Source organism: Pterocles gutturalis, unplaced genomic scaffold, assembly GCF_000699245.1.
Source record: "Pterocles gutturalis isolate BGI_N339 unplaced genomic scaffold, ASM69924v1 scaffold3001, whole genome shotgun sequence".
Lineage (NCBI taxonomy): Eukaryota > Metazoa > Chordata > Aves > Pterocliformes > Pteroclidae > Pterocles > Pterocles gutturalis.
This window is the reverse complement of record NW_010102732.1, coordinates 1-18,435: the sequence shown is the minus strand read 5'-3', so window position 1 is coordinate 18,435 and position 18,435 is coordinate 1. Positions and strand designations below refer to the sequence as shown.

Sequence of the window (18,435 nt, the reverse complement as noted above, 5' to 3'; positions counted from 1 at the left end):
GGCTGTCCCTCACCTTCAGACAGGTTCAGTTCCAGGAATCGTTTCCTTCTGGGACAAACGGCAGTGGCCCTTCTCCCATTTGGAGGTGGCTCCCATTGCTGCCAGCCCTGAGTCACTTGTCCCTTTTCCAGTGCCATACTTGCTGTGCTGGGCACTCCAGGCCGGCTATCTACTCCCTAAACACTGCAGTGGCAGGGCTATCTACTCCCTAAACACTGCGGTGGCAGGGAGGGGGTCCCACCAGCCCCTGCCCCCCAGCCTGCAGGGACGATGCTGTGACCTGGGACAATGTCATCGAGGCAGTGTGACAGCAGGTCTTTTCAGAAGTGGTTTTCTGCGTGGGTGCTTTGGTGTTATTCTTCTTGCTGTGCACAGAGAGGTCACAAAGGAAAACCCCAAACCTCTTAGCAGCAGTGGGAAAGTGTCACTTGAAAGCAGGTAACTCCCAGCATCCCCAGTACAACCACCCCTCAGCAGGGAGGCTCGCTCGCCTACATCCCTCTGAAGAGCTCAGGGCACGTTCCACCCTCCCGCAGGCTGAACCACAGCCGGCAAGCACAGAGTGCCTTGCAGAGGAAAGCAAGAGCACAGACCCTCTCAGTACAGCACTGTCCTTCCCTGTGAACACCTTCAGCCACGATTCAGTACGAAAACCAGACCACAAGCTGCAGGAGGCTGTGGATTTGCTCTGGGGTCACTTGCAAGGCAGGGGAGGGGGGAGAAGGATGCTCAATGTGTTATCGACCAGCCAAAGCTCTTCCAGCAGCTGTGATCTTGTTCTTGTCATAAATACCATCCATGAGCCCCTTCTCCTCCACTTTTAGCCAATGAAACAAGTAACCGTCTGATTAACTTCAGCAGTTACATCCCACAACCATGCCAAGCCATTGTTTTGTAACAGGGGAGACAGCACCTTTTACCATCCTTCCACCCCTCACCCCTAGCAGATCTTTGCTTGCTGGGTCACACCAGTTTCTCGTATTTACACCTCTCCGTAACGATGCACCGGACGCAGCTGCCCGATGTGGAGCGTGCGCTGATTCACGTTAAGAAATCTCCACTGCTTTCTGCATTCCTTTGAGCAAACTCTGTTCTCAGGAAAGCCAACTGGATACACCACGGAGGGATTTAAGCAAGCCCTGCAGAAGCACCGTGGACAGTACAGCCATGTGTAAATACAAAATTTCCAGGACTGGACGGCACACCTCTGCCACCGTTTTGGTCCAATGGCCACTTCAGTGCCTGCACAATACCTCCCATCATCCCATAAGGGAAAGGTGGATAAGGAGCCTGGTGCATTTTACTACGTTGTCATAGAAATGCCAGAAAATTCCCTGAAATAAAAAGGGGACTTATTTTCAATGGGTCTCTGTAAAATGCAGAACTCAGAAAGCACTTGGGATTTTCACAGCACAGGTTGTCACCAAGTGCATCGCTTCTGCCTGTTGAGAATACTTAATAAATCACTTGGTGCTTGACTTTTTTCTCTTTGTAAAAATGAGCTGCAGCCAGTTCCCAGGGCTGTAAAAATACTGTCTCTGGCCTACGACAATGGCTTGGATACACCAGCCACAGCAGGTCACAGCACAGCTCCATCCAGATGCCTGGGGAAAAGCAGAACAACAGGGCAAACGCAACGATATTTCCCTGACACATTTCAGCAGCTTCCAGCGATTTATGATTCAGCAACTTCCTAAGCCAGAGGCACTATCTCGCCTTTAATAACCCTCAAAGGGCATTTCCTTCTTGTCCTGACTTTTTAAACTTGTGTCCATGTTCATGACTTGTGCCGGAAGGCATCCCGCAGCGCAGCGACACGAGGTGTAAAACCAGCAGCACCTCCTTCTGCTCGTGCTCAACCTGCCTTTGGAAAATTCCACTTGATGTCTAGCTCTTGCACTGGAAGAAACACTGAGTAAACTGCTTCGTGCTCACCGTCTCCATTCAACTCCTGATTTTACAGCACTCCACAACGCTCCTCCATATCCCCCTCTTTTTTTTTTTTTGCATACTACAGCCCCTGCCTACTCAGATGCTCTTCCTACAGTAGCCACTTAATTCTTTTATTCATCTTGCTGCTCTTCTCTCCCTTTTCCATTTCTTTGTCTCATCTGAGATGAGGACACTCAAAATGCAGAGACCTGGGTGCATTCAGGGTCTACACAGTCGTGTGATTTCCTAACTCTTTCCTTATAATTCCCAACACAGAACTTATTTGTATGTTTTGAGCAAAAACTACCAAACACCGAGATGATATTTTGATAGATTTACCATATCCTCACGATCTTGTTTCTGAGTAGCAATAGTAAACTCAGAGCTTGTTATTGCAGAAGGGGTTAGGACTGGGGTTTTTCTCTAGGTGCATTGCCCAATTTTTATCTGTACTAAATTTTACACTTATTAGATACTTCTGAGTGCTTTTGTCAAACATATTTCCCACAAAACAAGTCGCAGACAAAGTCTTAGGCGTGTTGAAAACTCAAACGTTTTATTCTAGTGAATTTCCAAGAGGAAACAGAGTTTCTCAGAAGGAATGATGATTTTTAAGAATTGTTTAAGATGGGTACTGTTATTGAGCTCTGCTGTGCCTTTCCCACCCACCTCGTTATGGTCTTTTGCGACACATTAGTCTTGGGGAGCTCTGCACAGACATTTTCAGAGTGGTATTAAGAAAACAGCCGTACTACTTACGCAAAGAGGCTGCTCGAGTCTCTTGGTATATATTGCAAAATCTTCCCCTTTGACTGAGAATCACCTGTGTTATCATATGATAATACATATCATAATATGATAATATATATCATATTACTCCTTTGTTTCCTTCTCACATTCCAGCTCTACTTCCATTTTCTGCTTGCCTCTTCCATACACGGAAAAGTTAAACAAAAACCAGACCCAGAAAAAAAAGTCCTAACAAGGACAACTTTGCAGCAGGAAGCTTCAATTACAACTGAAACCAAGAACAAAGCCATAAGCATGTGCTGCCCTTAGTCTGCCACCCTGCAAGCAGACAATTTAAAATGATTTGGGGGGAAAACCAAAAAGAAACACTAGTTTATCTGAAACTATATTTTCTTCCCTTTAAAGGGAAAAAAAAACCCCCACCACACACTGCGTTGGAATCTCAGTTTAACTACGAGTTTGTAGCTGCCTTGACCCAGCCTGTGCATCTTTGCACAAGAGAGAAGCTCCGGTGACTCAATGCAGAAGCATCACAAGTCTCCCACAGGACTTCCCAGTGCGGCTCAGTGAACCTAACAGCCAGGCCAAGATTAAAGCTCCCAGATGCATGGCAGGGAGAGAACACAGCTGCTGTGCACAACAGAAAACGAGTCTTTTGGCAGGCACTTGGAAAGGGAATTGTCGTTTTCCCACTCTGGCATGTTCTTTCCAACAAGCTCATACACCATACCCTGGATGCACCTTTCTTTGGGGTGCACGGAGGAGCCCTGGGGAGTTCAGGGACAAGAGCAAAGATGGTTTTTCTATATTTACACAGTTGTGATGTAAGCAGACAAGGTCCTCTCCACCTTCTTGTAACAGAAAGCCAGCGTAAACTGCCTCAGCTTATGCCAAAGCCCCAGGCAGCCTCACCTTTCCCATACGAACAACTGGCAGAAATGAAGCTACGCACTCACCTTGGGGATTTTGGCAAACCGCCCCACTCGAGTATCTCGGATGCTGGTTATATCCAATATTTCCATTTCCTACAACAGAATAAGGACAAGGAAGATGAAGACAGACAAGGAAGAAGGAAAGAAATCCATTAAGGAGCCCCCAGAAGCTGCAAAGCAGGTCTCAGCCAGTGGCGTTCACTGGGGAAGAGCCCTCCCCCACCAGGAACAACGCAGGCAGGGAAACACTGTCTGCAGATACACCAAGCCAGCAGGCTGGCTAGTGCGCAGGTGACAGTGGCCTGCAGCACTCTTCAGGGTGAGGCCAGGGGCTCGGTGTGGATCACCGGGAGAGGGAGCGTATCACACGCATACAGGTTTATATGGGAAACCACCCCAGCTGTAGCCCACGTGTTAATACAACACACTGACATTCTCAGCCTGCGTTTTGCCTCCACGCACTCGGCATGGAGCAGCTGAGCTGGAAGGCAGGCGGGACCACCGCTCCCCAGGTCACTCCCTGCAGACCTTCACCTCATCTGTTCTGAAGCAATTCCCGTGGAGGACATTCCACAACCCTCCCTAGGCAGCCCACTCCACATCCTCACTACTAGCTAGTTGTCATGTTTATTTTGTTCTTTTAATATCCAACCTGAATTTCCTTCCTCTGTTACTAATTTGTCTGCTCACCACGGATCTGGAGAACAAATTATCCTTGTTGCAGCAGATATTATTTTCCAAGGTCACAATAAGGAACAATGTGGATACCATGCCTTCTGGCTGCATCCCCATTTTATTGTCAAGCAGGATGGAAATTTCACTCCTAATCCTGCTCCTTTCTGAATCCCTAGTGCGAAAGTGGTGCAGTTTTTCTTCCTTGCTGTTCATGACAAGCAGATCTTATGAAGAGTCAGCCAAAGATTGGTAAGCCACACGAATTCAACAGAAAAACTATTGACCATACCACACCATGCTCTGTGTCAGCCCATCTCTCGTGCTGATGCCAGCCTGCACATGGCTTTGACAAGCCTGCTCCAACACCCTCCAGCAGCCGGCATTTGCCCAGCACCCTTGCTAGCTCACACTGCCTGCAGATTCCCTCAGAGAATTTTAGGAAAGATGCCAGACAAGTGCTTCCCCAAAGATGTAAAACAGGCTCTTGCTCCACTGCAGCTCTCAAAATTGTTTACAGTTTATTTTAGGTGCTAGTCAACAGCATTTTCCAGGAAAATGAGCCCCCCTGCCCCAGTCTAGGTTTCCTCATGTCAGCTACGCTTCCTTACCCAGCTCCCTCTGCTAGGTAATTAAATCCCTCGTACCACTAACCCAGTGAAATATCTCACTTTTGACGGGTGACAACAGCTCCCCTTGCCCCGTTTTGTGCACCTCCCCCAGTGCTACCACTTCTTCCTGCTGTCTGGCTGGAACCCTTGCAGCAAAAACTCTGTTGCCAATTGCAGACCTTGAAAGCGGAATGAGAGTGACGGAGAAGGCTGAAAGGAGAGCACATCTTCCAGAGGGATGTGACAGTCCCCAGCCCCATGACGCTGTGTTCTCAGAGGACACAGATGTGTGGCAGTGCCTTGTCCCCACCAACACTGGGGCACAATCTTCTGAGAAGGCAGAGCTCACCGAACATGAGGTCTCTTGGCCAGGGCACTGTGCAGGACTGCAGTCTCTGTCTCTTTGTCTCCATGCCTCTTCAGCATGTAGGTCATGAGGAGGAAGTAGAGCTGAACCACAGCTCTGCTCTGGAAAGCAGAAGTAAGCCCAGCCTTCCACCTCCAGTCAGCCAGATCTCTCCACCCCTCATTGCTACTCATCAGCGAGGAACTGAATCCTCTTTTCTGAATTTGTTGCCTTTGTTGTTCTTCTCTGGACCTCTGAATCCAGACAAATCTGCCATTGAACAAGCACGAGACTCCCAAGTACTTTGGGAGGGGTTTCCTGCTAAGTGGAATGAGTGTGGCAGTTTGCCCCTGAGTGCAGACCTCGAGCAGTTATGGTGTTTTAATCTCGCACAAACTTGACTGGCTATTTGGAGACCAAGCTGTGAAGCCTTAGCACTCACCTTATTCTGATCGGTCCAGTATAAGTAAAAGCCCTTTGGATCCACTCGAAGAATCACAGGAGAAGCACTTGCTGTTTCCTGACCAAAAAAAAAATAAAAACCACAGAAGAAAGAAGGTTAGCATCTTATGGGACCTGGAGAACCCATCATGGGACACAAGGTTCCCAGTTCAAATATAGACCCAGTCGGGTGAATCATCCCCTGTGATGTATGGAAATTAACCAGATGATTTTAGTACATCTCCCAAGTAACAGTGAGAGGCTACGGAAGCTGATCTCAGCTGAAGCCCGAGTCTCACCTAACACTACGCATGTAGCCAGCACAACTCTCTTGGAGCTTTCCGTACAGTGAATTAACAGAAGAAAGTACCTGTAGATGCAATTAATTCATTTGAATGGCCTTCCCCCCAAGGCACCTCCAGAAGCAGCCTAGGCCAAGCAGAGATAGCATTCATCCCTGGATCTACCTTCTAGGCGCCCGTGCTAGTCACCTGGGCTCTCTCTCAGAGAATGGGCCTGGTCGGGAAGAGTTCAAGGAGGGGTCCATCTGACACAGCACATGAGCCTGCTTTCGGTGGTGGCTCATAAACTCCATGGGCTAGCTCTACACAGACTATAAAAAGCAGCGGCTGTTTAAACACACGCACCACCAGCAAAAAATGAGATGGAATTATTCAGGGCTGATCCTGAACCCCGTACACCAGGGAGGCACTCCAGATCAGAACCAAGGCACACGCTGCAAGGGAGACCCAGGCTGCTGGCGGGTTGTGTACTTTGCCTCTGAATAATTACACTGCTGATGCATTTTCAGTTAAAGACAACTTCTCGGACATTTTCAAGACAACATCCATTCCATCGCACATGCAAGCCTCTGCTAAGAGATTAATTAGCGTGAGCTCTTTGGAGACAGAGATAAGGGATGCTGGTGCCTCTGCTCGGGCTCCAGCCCATTTGCTCATTCAGCCTGGATGCCTCCTCGCTGCATTTGACCTCTGGGGCCACAGAAGACAGATCATAAGGCCTATCAGCCATTTCTAGGAAGGCTTCAAATTCAATTCAGGAAGCTGAAATACCCAGCTACTGAGATAAAACCAGCAATGGAATTTGGAAGTTGTATTTGTCAGTTGGCCCTGGGTTCTTCAGTGTCTTCAGAACTCAGACTTCAGTCTATCTCCATTTCTAGATTCAGGATCTTCCTTACAGTTGACTGCCCATGCCACAGTGCATCATATGTTCTCCTTGTACTCCCTGCTGTCTTTCCCACACTGTACTAGGGACAGTGCTGACCTGCACAGCATCATGCCCATGTTCCCAGCACTCTTGGTTAGCTCCCTGAACACGTGGCCACCAGCCACGAAGAGCAGAACAGGCACTGTAGTACTACTGCTGAGAATTGTGCCAGGTTTCTAGATTAACCTTATCTCCTACGAAGCAGCTTTCTTGAAAGCAAGTTGAGGTCATAATAAGGACAGCCGGCCTCCTGATCAGGGACATGGATGGCTCTGGGGTGCAGGGAGGCTCTCCTGTGGGGTGGCTCCTGGCAACAAAGGAAATGGTGAATTCTACAGAAGATGGTCTGGCAGCCAAGCTGCTGCTGCTCACACTGTGGAGTTCAACTCCAGGGCAGAAAGCAAAATCCTGTAATCCAAAATCTTTAAGAGATAGAAACATTTTTGCTTCTACTATGAGGGCTAAGAGTCAGCACAGAGCCTGTGATCTCTAAAGAGCAGCAACCCTGCAGCGTGGAGCTCTTGCCATCATCCTTTGCAGCCTGTTCTAACTGTGGGAAAGCGTGATGAGATGGAGCAATGCGACCAGAACAGCCCACTCGTGGAAAAGGCTTGTTGGAGGTCAAGTCTGTAATTAGAGGCAACCTTTTAGGAATGTTTACAAACCAGTAAAACTTGAGGAAAAATCTTAACTCTATGGTTGCAGCAGCAAATAAACACTTGGTGGGCCTTAGAAGCCCAACTTGACTCACCTTGGGTTCCAAGGGAGCCTGACTACCCCAGGAATTCCCAGGGAACTACTTAACAGCTTCAAGTTTTTGGGAAAGCGGTCCCCAAGGACTGAGCATAGAAAGTCAGCAGCCATTTCAGACAAGTTTGGCTACTATTATTCTCAGAAACCAAACCCCTGTTCAAATTCAAAGCAGCCCCAAGCACGTTCTGCTTGACTCACCTTGGGTTCCAAGGGAGCCTGACTACCCCAGGAATTCCCAGGGAACTACTTAACAGCTTCAAGTTTTTGGGAAAGCGGTCCCCAAGGACTGAGCATAGAAAGTCAGCAGCCATTTCAGACAAGTTTGGCTACTATTATTCTCAGAAACCAAACCCCTGTTCAAATTCAAAGCAGCCCCAAGCACGTTCTGCAGGCAGCAGCCCCACTGGAAAGAAAGGGAAGGCTGCACCTCCCACCGTACCCTGGTGTCACCCTCCTGTTTGTGTGCAGCTAGTGGAACAACTGTCCAGTGTTCCAGCCTGTATCCCTCAGCACCCATCCTTTCTGGCAGCTGTATATTACATTACTTTCTCATTTCCAGTGCTGCTGGACCAGCCCTGCTTACGCTGCACACAAGTGATCTTCCTCCCCCGCACACCCTGCCTTGGGACCTAGAACTCTGTTCCAGCTTTACGCCCCCAGAAGCAAGCACTAATCCCTCCTGCGTTACTGCTGGAGGCTCCTCCTAGTGCGTCTCATTTGCAATTCTGCATCAAATGCTTCCCCCCGATCTTGGTGAATAATCATAACCAGCTGCCCACCGTTTATCCACACTCATGCTCAGCAGCAGACAATTCATACTCCAGACAAAACGGAAGGGCAGCTGCTGTCCCCTTGCTCAGGTACGTGGGTATTACAGGAAATACTCTTTCGCCTCCTTAGAAAGCGAGGAGGGGGACTATCACACTCCAATTAACTTCTCTTCTGCTGTTCTGCACTTTCTTCCCCTCAGAACAAAAGGCAAACGGAGACTGCAAACCTGGTGTTTGGAAGACACAAGAGGACACCAGGCTGGAGAGAGAAGCAGCCTTCTGCCGCAGCCTGTAAGGCCCCTCGCCGCTCGGCTGCTGCCACTCGGCAGCTCCCAGACCCAGCAGCCAGGCAGGCGTGGGAGGACAGGGCTCACCCCCCATCCACTCCAGCTACAAGGCCACAGAGGTAGCAACCTTGAGCCCAATTTCCTCTCTATCTGCGATGCATGGAGAGTCCGCTCAGTTCTGCAGTAAATCCCACCCCTCATGCAAGCCCGACGGCAGCATGTGCCCCTCTCCCCAGGGAGGCTCCCAGCAGTGACCACCTTCCCAACAGCTGGTTCACAAACACCGGCGGGACCCTGGGGTCCTGCGCACAGACCCCGCGGCACACTCCATTACCTCCAGCCTCCACAATAACCAGAGGTGCAGAAGCCCATCACAAACCCTAACACATATGTCCTTCCTTCTTAGCTCTCAGCTCTCCTGTTCTCCTCACTTCACTCTCCCTATCCAGGCATCACTGCTTCCAGATACAAAACACAACGTCCCATCTCCCCCAGGGAACACACGCTCCCGGCCTCCCCACAAACCCTGACCCCAACACAGGCTCTGCCCTGCCACCACGCATATCTAGCGAAGCAATAACCCCGGTACTCACATCATCCCATTTGATGAAGCGCTCACCCTTGGATAGATACTCCTTCACCTCCGGGGGCTGCAGGACAGGGGTAAGCATTGACATCCTGCCTCGCAGATGTGCTCCTCAGCCACCAGAAGCACTAGCAGCTGCAGGGTTTGCTCCTCCTTGGCCCCCTCTCCTCTATCTCTGCCTCTCACATGGCAGGGCGCTCTGCCATTGCCACTGTTGGCATCAGAAAGCAAACAGCCTCTTATATCCCAGCCAAATTTAGGAGGGGCAGGGACAGGCAGGCGAGGACCGATGAATCTGCATTGCAAATCAACAGCTCTCCAAGCAAGCAGGAGCAGCTCAGCCCAAGGTCACCTAGAGGTAAGTCTGCGATGGGTTGAGATGCCCACGAGGGCAGGCATGCATGCACGCCGTCTCTCCAGGAGGGACCCACTCCTCGGAGTTGTACTTGCGAAGCGCACGGTTCGTAGCACTTCCGCAACTGAACTTCCTTAAATGTTCTCTTTGACGAAGTGCAGACATTGCCAGCCGACACTCAAACTATTTCAGCAGATGTGGTTATGGAACAGCTCAGGCTCTGGCTACAAGCAGACTGCCCCCTTCATGTGATGGGCCAAATATCACGTAAAATAAACTTATTCCTTGCTCTGTACAGACCCCACGTCTGGGGCCACCTGCTGCACTGTCCAGCCTTTAACTATTTTTCCTTTCTCTTATGAGTTCTTCTGAATGTCAACCTGAAAGTGAGAAAGACCAGCAGAGCAGATGAAAATTCCACAGAGAGATGAAATAAAACATTCACAGGAGTTCTTAGGAACTGCACTAATCTCCAGATTCACTTGGGTCTACTGCAGATGCTCTGGAACACAGAGTGGGAGAGATGTGTGGATTATAATGATGAAGCTGCACGGCAGGGACAGGAAGCAGAACGGAAGGTTAACAGCAAACAGGGCAAAACTGAGCCCCTGTTCCTGACCTTGGAACAAAGGAATTGCGTGTGGGCAGCAGAGGAGACAAGAGGCTGCTGGTGGCAGAGGTGCACTGGCTAACCAGGAGAGCAGCTGTGGAAAGGACTGACATGGGCAAGGGTAATTTTAGCCAAAAAGGCAGAGCCCAACAACTAACAGAAATGGAGATAACCATGCTACACTGGCTGTAATGGGATTCTCAGCCACACAGTGGGATTTTATCCTTGTTGTCTTCCATGAAAGTCAATGTATGGCACTTGCCATTGCTCAAGAGGGAGAGATACTGTAAAAACAATACAGATTCTCCAAGCAGGGTGGACAAAGAAACTCCCACACTGCAAAGGGAGCCAGCTGCATGGTTTTGCTGCTTCTTTCTCCCCTCTGACTTACCTGGTTTGCTGATGAGGCCAGCACTTTAAAGCAGATTGGAGGGGGGGAATGCTGACTGAAGGAATCCTAAAGGCATTGTCAAGTGTTAGTGGCATGAGAGATTAAGTGGAGCTGTAGCAAGTGCTCTAGCTGTAAAAAACCAGAGATGGCAGCAACTATCAGAGATGCCTGCGGCAGAAACAGAGAACCCTGAACAAACCTAACATCCTTCGTACATTTCTTTCAAGGGTTAATCTGCCTGACAAACTGGGACTGAGAGAGCTTCTACACTTCCAGCCACCATTGAGTTTTCTGCATTTATTACCATATTTTGCAAGGTACTGTACTTCCCAAGAAGCGGCTATCCAAGCTAAGGCTGTTAGCTCTGTTTGATTAGGACAGCAAACTGAAGTGGCTTACCCACAGCTGTGGCTGCTCGTATCAGGGCTGAGACCAGGGACACGGGAATCCATCACCTCCAGTCTCATAACCAAGCCACTCGCGTGGTATTAAGCTTCCTTTGCACGTGTGTCAGTGACACGTGCTTCTCAGGCAGCCGACAGAGCACTGGGGTACTCCAGGCCCAGCCAAGACGGCATCACCAGAGCCCCCCAGAGAACGCTGTTACGCCCAAGCAGCAAAGCAGCAGATGACGGGGTCTGCCCAGATCCCAGGGGCTGAGGTGGAAGCACTCCGGGATGTCAGCGACAGCCTGAGACTTGGCATAAATGCCAGTGAAATACTAGGCTCTGCCGGGCAGGCTTTGCTCTCTGTGCTCTTCTTGTACGCAGCGTAGGAACAGACCCCGAGTCCAAGGTATGTATAGAGAAAGGCTGTGGGAGCATAGGAGGCTGCAGTGGGGAGTGAAAGTTTTCTCTGTTCCCACCTGATCCCTTCTGCAAGGCCAGAGCAGTTTCAGGGCTGTGCAGCTGTATCTTAGGGAGCAGCTGTGAAAAGGATAAAGAGCACTGATCGTGCTTAGAAGTGCTGCAATCCTCCCAGCCTCTGCAACACAAAGCACTAAAGGAGGCTTTGGAGAAGGTGAAGAAGTGAGAGGCGGGACAAGCTCCGCCCCCTGGTACTGCCCAGAGCCGAGGGACCACAGGTGAGATCAGGCAGCCACAGCTACTGGTGCCAGTGGCCCATCTGGTGTTTGCCACCGTTAGCATCACCACTTCACGAGCCATGGCTGTTTCCTGCCAGAACCAGGGCCTCAGGGAAAGGCTGCTTCTGTCCTGCATTCCATCAGACCTGGACATTCAACAGCTTTCTCTGTCTCATCAACAAACCTAAAGTCAGCAAGAATCCTGCCACAGCTTTCCTTGCTTGTAGCTCAAGGTCAGCTTTCCCTAAGAGATAAAACAACGTAAAAAAAAACCCCAAAACCAACCACCAAAAAAAAAAAAAAAAACCAAAAACAAAAACCAAAAAAACCCCATGAAGAGCAGTGACCAGGCTAGCAGCTGTCCTGAGAGGCTGCATGGTGCTGCACACCACCAACTGCCAAGATCCCTGCTTGCATAAAGATGGTCAAAAAGCTGAAGCTCACTTCCTTTTGCATAACCCCGGCTCCTTATCTTTCATTTCACACTCCTTGCTCTGTGTGGGAGCTTCTGTCCCTTGCATGAAGACATGGCTGACGGAGCAGTGATAGAATAAAGCACCAGTCCTGCCCTCTGCTGAAAGCTCTGGTATCGCAGCAGGCAGACGCTGCAGCACTTTGAGCAGTATTTATTTTCCTTCTTCTGCAAGGCCTGCCACCCAGTGTGTGCTCACCCTCCATCCCCTCTGGTCAGGGCCCAGTGCCTCCTCTGCTTTCACCTCTTACATTCACCACTGAGCATCCCACCACCCACTACCACAGTTTTGGTAGGCAAAAATTTCCCTTCCCTCTCCCCCCCGCCCTTTTTTTTTTTTGCTATAGGCCAGGGAGAGAAGAGTCTATCTACTCAGCAGCCTCCCCGTCCCCCAAAGCGCACGCAGAAGCAGGGCAGTCAGCATCACCTCTGGAGATTTTACAAGCCAGGGTCTGTCAACAGTGATGTAAGCCCTGCTGCCTGTTAAACCACCTGAAGGGGATGGCTCCCGAGTTCTAGCAAATCCCTTTGTAACCTCAGCTCCAACCTACTCCTAGCACACAGGCAGGCTGTAAGAAATCTCTTCCAGACGTATGCCATTATAATAATTATACTTTACAATGTGTAACGCTGTCCTCTAGTGACCAGCTATGAGACTGCACACAGAGCCTTTGGCACTGCCTTCAAACACCAGCAATAAACTCACAGCCACACAAATCTGAGTTCACCCTGCTGCTCCTTTGTCTGTTCTGCCCTCTGAGCCCTGCCAATCCTGAAAGGGTTCATGACACCATTAGCACCACACAGGCCAATATTTTCTCACCATCCCGGAAAACTGCTGAGTGTGTGTGTCGGGGCATATTTTGTGTCCTCCTTTGAGCACAAACCACAAAAGGCCAAGGACTCGTGGCAGCTCTCAGCGGGCAGCACGACTCTTCAACCTGATCTGCAGAAGTCAGAGGGCAGTGGAGTACAGCACAGAAAGACAGGTGGCCACAGATACTACAATATCGTAACAGCAGTCAGGTCTGGTGTAAAAAAAAAAACACAAAACCAAAACCACAAACAAAAACCCATCTGACCAACCATGGAGACACAGTGAGGTCCGTAATTAACAGTCCATTGGGCTGTTATTGGTGATTTTTACATCGCGTTTTCAGCCCCAACGAGCGCAATCAATGCAGTACATTTTCAATCATCTCCTGTCTTTCTAGAGGTCAAAATTAGATCTTGGAAAACAATTTTTTATTTCATCATATTATCAAACAGGCAAACACACAAAATGATTGCAGATTTCCTGGCAAAGAGCTCTCTAGGAAACATTTAACACTGCATGCAACTCCAGACACGTTTTCTTTATCTGACCTACTGTGAGATCAGGGAGCACTATCACCTTCAAAGCTACATTAACTAGGGTGAAAACCTGTGTTGACTCTGTATAAAAAATAATGTCTTTGGATCTTTAAAGAAGCACCCTTCTCCACCCCGGGGAGGAAAAAAACCAGCCCCCGATCCTATACTGAAATGGGGGTAACCAGGCTAAACCAGGCTCCCTTTAGCTTCAGGGCTGCACCATGAGACTGTGGATAAGGGTTTCCAAAAAAAATCCTGTTCCAGTGCTTGTGGGGGCAATCACAGGTCAGTGCAACTCTGAATTAAGTGCTGTCATTTTACAAATGTTATAGGTTGTACTTTCAGACAAGCTATGTCAGTGCTCTCCCACACATCCATGGGAACAAATACCTTATATATATACACATACACGTACATCTGTGTGCACCAGCGAAAAGCACAGCTCAGACACACTCATTCTCCGCTCATAAAGCTGGGCAAGTTCAGCTTCTGCAGACCATGAAAACCAGAGGCAAAGATGCACAGTCAGATTACACAGCCATTAATCATTGCTGTCCTAGTGCCTGGAAAGTGTTGGTTATTTTCAAAATACAGCCCTCAGAACTCTGTTTGGGTGTGAAGTGCGTGTGGGTGTGTGTACATCCACATTTCCTCCTCGCAAAATGAACAACGAAGCGCTGATTTTTGACTCTCGATTCCTGCACAGAGACTGTGTTCAGAGCCACAACCAACACAGCCAGCACAGGCTCACACCGCAAGAGAAACTTTTTTTTTTAAAAACCCCAACATTCTCCCTCTTGGAGTCCTGCACGCAGTGAAATGACACAGCCAATAACAAGTTACAGGTTTGTATGAAGTCTATAATCTGCCTTAGAAGTCACACAGCCGGAGTTCAGACAAGGGAGTGTACGATATCAAGGCAGCGGATGATGATTTGAGTTCCACAAGCTAACCTCAGTGGAGTAACCAAGCCGCACGCCCCACAGAATAAGCCTCACTTGTAGGGTGTCTCATCCGATTGCCTCCTAATGAGAGGACACAGGAAGGAAAGGTGCTGAACCAAAAGCACAGGGGCAGCGGGACTGCGAGAAGCCATCCAGCCCATACCTTGTGACATTTATCAGCTCTGACAGACATTAGTTCCGAGAGCTTCAGGAGGCCTCCGTTAGCCGTGGAAACTCAACCACCTCCCAGGCAATCCAAGGCAGCGTTTCACTACGCTCAGAAGCAAGGTCTGGACAGAGGTAATATCTTAGGCCAACAATCCTCCCTTAATTAAGTCTTCTCTGTCCTGAAGCACTAGATACTATCCACTGACTGAACATGGAAAATCAATAATAAAAGTTTATTTAGCTACATCCTTCAGGGGCCCTTGGAGAGCAAGCAAACATCCCACTGCAGCGGGGAGGAGCAGAACTCCAGCACTGCTCTTCAGGCGGGTAGGTGGAATACCAAATCTCCAACAGTCTGTCTCAGCACGTGGGTTTTCAGCTAAACACAGGTGTAGGCAGTAAGCAGCAGGCTTCTAAGTGAAAGGAGTTTCCAAATGGACCCTCAACCAAGTCAAGTAAAAAATTAGGGAAGTTTATAAACAATAGGACCCTGAAGAGTGCGGAGTTTGTACTGTCGTGGGAGAAAGGGTGTCTGAGGCTGTACAGCTCTCCTCTGCTGGCAGGTCCAGTCCCAGGGTGCATCATGTGCCCTTGACTGCATTTGTCTCAGGCAAGTGATCTGGTTCGTTAGGCAAAATCTCAGAGAGGAATAATTTTGAAGCTTTGTCTAGTGTCTGACATGTTCACTGACTTTACAAGACCTCTGAGCTCTGCACCCCAGAGCTCTACTTATGCACCACAGGAGCCTGCTTAACACACAGCTTGGTATTTCTGCTAAAACCCAGAGGATAAAGAAAATATCATTATTGCAGCTCTGGCTTCCTGGCTCTCATTTGCTTTTATGTGGGGTTGCTAGCAAGGAACTGAGTTTAGGAACAGAAGGCACACGCCTTCTGGCAGCTGCCTGCACTTGAACAAAAGGACCTGGAGAGAAGCTCACACAGTAAAAAGAAAAGCTTACACCTGACTGTGGCAAAAGCCAACAAGACTTAGTATTTAGTGAAGGCAAGTCTTACTCGAAGCAGAGGGCTTGGCATAGAGGACAGAGACTTAAGAACACTGAATTTCTCTAATAATGTGGTGGAACTGTTGTCTTCTATGAAGGCTAAGTCTACACCTAGCCAGGAGGCACACTGCAGCCTGAAGAAGCAAGAAGTGCAAGAGGGAGCTGAAGATGCTAGGCTGAAGGTCAAATGTCTGTAGAATGACACAGTTCAGTTTTCAGACTACTACAGAGCTATAGTCTTGAGTGACAGGGAGGGGAGCAAGGCACTTGGGGAGGCAGGAGGGAGTGTAGCGCATGTTTAATTATCCATTGCCCCATTTTCTATCTGGAGCAGCTTTAGTTGCTCCTAGAATCTACATCCAAATGATACGAGGTGCAGTGGGTTCTCAACCACACCCCACTCACGACCTTTGCTGGGACTGCTCCTACAGCTCCACCGCATGTCCTTCGCCAGTCCAGCCTACCAAGACCTCCACTGATGGAAAAACAGAAAAGGAGTGCTATTAACTGTTGGATTTATAAACGAAGTTTTGGTGAGAAGAGGAATAAAAGCAGCACCAGTGAAAGAGTAGCAATCATCTGCACAGAGATTAGGGATCAGCTTCCTTCCCAGGAGGGGAAACTGATCTGGGGGACATAGGACTGAAATGCACAGCTGTAACTGCTTTTTATTACATTGATTAAAAATATTACATGGATTAAAAAACAAGCTGAAGATCTAAGTAACTATGCTAGATAGAAAAGGTCCACACTCAAAATACTCTAGCATAAGCTGAGTTTCTAACCACAAAATAAACAGCTCAGTGGCATACACAAAGCAGAGGAAAGGTGTGCTGAAGCCACAATCAAGTTACAGATTTTTTTCTTTTAAATGCAAAGAAAAGATGGAGCAGCAGACAGCTGCTGAATGAAATATGAGAAGCAAGGGGAGGAGGGACTGGAGCAAACACATCATCAAGAGAAAACAGCCTGAAAAATTAGTAGAAAATCCATTTTGTAGGAAGTGCTATAAATCCAAATGTACCACTTAAACATAAACAGCCCAAGGGAATTTTTGTATAGGATCTATAGAACAACACAGAAGATGCATTTTTATGACTCAGGAAAACTTTGTCAGTAGGCTGCCATCAGCTCATGCTATTCAGGTGTGTGAAATTTGACTTCAAGAAAAATACAGTCAGGTACAATTAATCAGGGCAAGAGAGGTAAGGAGCCCATCGAATACTAACATAATACTAACAAATATTTCCTAGACATACTCAGTTAGGGCAACATTTCATGAAAATTAAACATTTCAGGAGGATAGAGCATATCGGACATAGAAACACCTGGGCTGGAAGGGACCTTTAAAAATCATCTAGTTCAATCCCCCTGCCATGGGGAATAAGGCCCCTCTGCCCCGAAGAGGCAGTGAAACCACTGCCACCCTCACCAGGGCTGGCAGGGCAGCTGTGGCGGGATCCCCTCATTCCTTTATCTATTCCACATAGACATGATTTTTATTACTATAGGTGAGACCTGTGCTGAAGCCAAAAGGCAGAAGATCTCCAAGGACAGCTGGCAGCACGACATCATACCCTTTAGCCCTTCCACCCAAGCAAGAGCAGGGTCTGGACACAGAACATCCATGTCTGCATAGCTGCTCTCTCACAAAAAAAGCTTAGTGCCCAAAATTCCTTTGCCCTTGTCAGAATCCACCAGAGCACTCAGACACTGCTCACTGAAGGGCTCCACAGCCCCTTGCAGGAGGCTCTCTTTGCTGCTGGACACTGGGAGCTCCCTGCTGTGTCCAGATGAAGGTCAGCATGCACACACCATCATTGCAGTGCTACCCTTCCACATGCATGCTGCAGCACTGGAGCTTTTAGTCAACACAATCTACCATTTTTACAAGAATTACAGTTATTTTGAAGTTACTCCATTCTATTCTCTAATATATTTTCTGCCCCAGTAGTCTTCCTCAGAGCTGCAAGTTCCATACTTCCTCCTGCAAAAACTCAGGTTTTCCCTCTCTCTCCCCCCACCCTCCTTATTTTTTCCTGCTATTAAAAGTAAAAAATAAAATGCTACTGTTAACTTAAAACTCAGTCACTCACTTTCTCTGATGCCTTTCTGGGTGACAGTCATTTCTCCAGCTGCCGTCAGCCTTTTTCAGAACTGCAACTGCTTGTGAATAAGAGGCTTTCTGCTGCAACACACCTGACTGGCCTAAGATTTAAGGGAGAAAATGATTGTAAAGGGAGCAACTAAATCATTCTCAAAAGCGAACAACTTGCAATATAAAGAAAAAAAAAATGAAGGCTGAGCCATACCCTAGAGCAGTGTTTCAGCTGCCTTTGTAAGTCAGTGTAATGGCTTTGTGAGGGGCTAACACATGGGGGAAAAGGCCAATTCAAGCCCTAACAGCAGTAACAGAGTGTTGGATCACCTCTGCCCATCTGGGATCACCCCACTTTGAAGGGAACTAACCCGGCCTCTCTCCAGAAGTCACAGCTTAGCCAGGGCACCCCTCAAGCTCCACGGCAGCTGCAGGCAGCACCCCACGGGAAGACTGCTCACCCCCTCCTCCTGCATTAGGCCTCTACCAGGAGCCTTCCTCACCCTCGGCCCTAAAACCAACCCTGGAGCTCAGCCTGGCTGGGTGGGACCCCACCCGCCCTGCAGGCCCCGGGGGCAGAGCCCTCAGACCCCCTCACCCACGTACCTACCGACCGCCCTCCGCCCCGAGAGGCCAGGGGGGCT

General features: G+C 48.8%; 1 protein-coding gene across 2 annotated transcripts in view; it reads right to left on the bottom strand.

Moving 5' to 3' along the window:
- PLCB2 (phospholipase C, beta 2) overlaps window positions 1-9,401 on the bottom strand; it is a 40,157-nt gene extending 30,756 nt beyond the window's left edge. For both annotated transcript variants that reach the window (XM_010086384.1, XM_010086385.1), the window contains exons 1-3: window positions 9,318-9,401; window positions 5,686-5,763; window positions 3,639-3,707 (exon numbers count right to left, since the gene is read on the bottom strand). In XM_010086384.1, coding sequence (XP_010084686.1) covers window positions 3,639-3,707; window positions 5,686-5,763; window positions 9,318-9,401 — 231 coding nt within the window. The remainder of the gene's footprint in view (window positions 1-3,638; window positions 3,708-5,685; window positions 5,764-9,317) is intronic.
- Window positions 9,402-18,435: the final 9,034 nt, after the last annotated feature.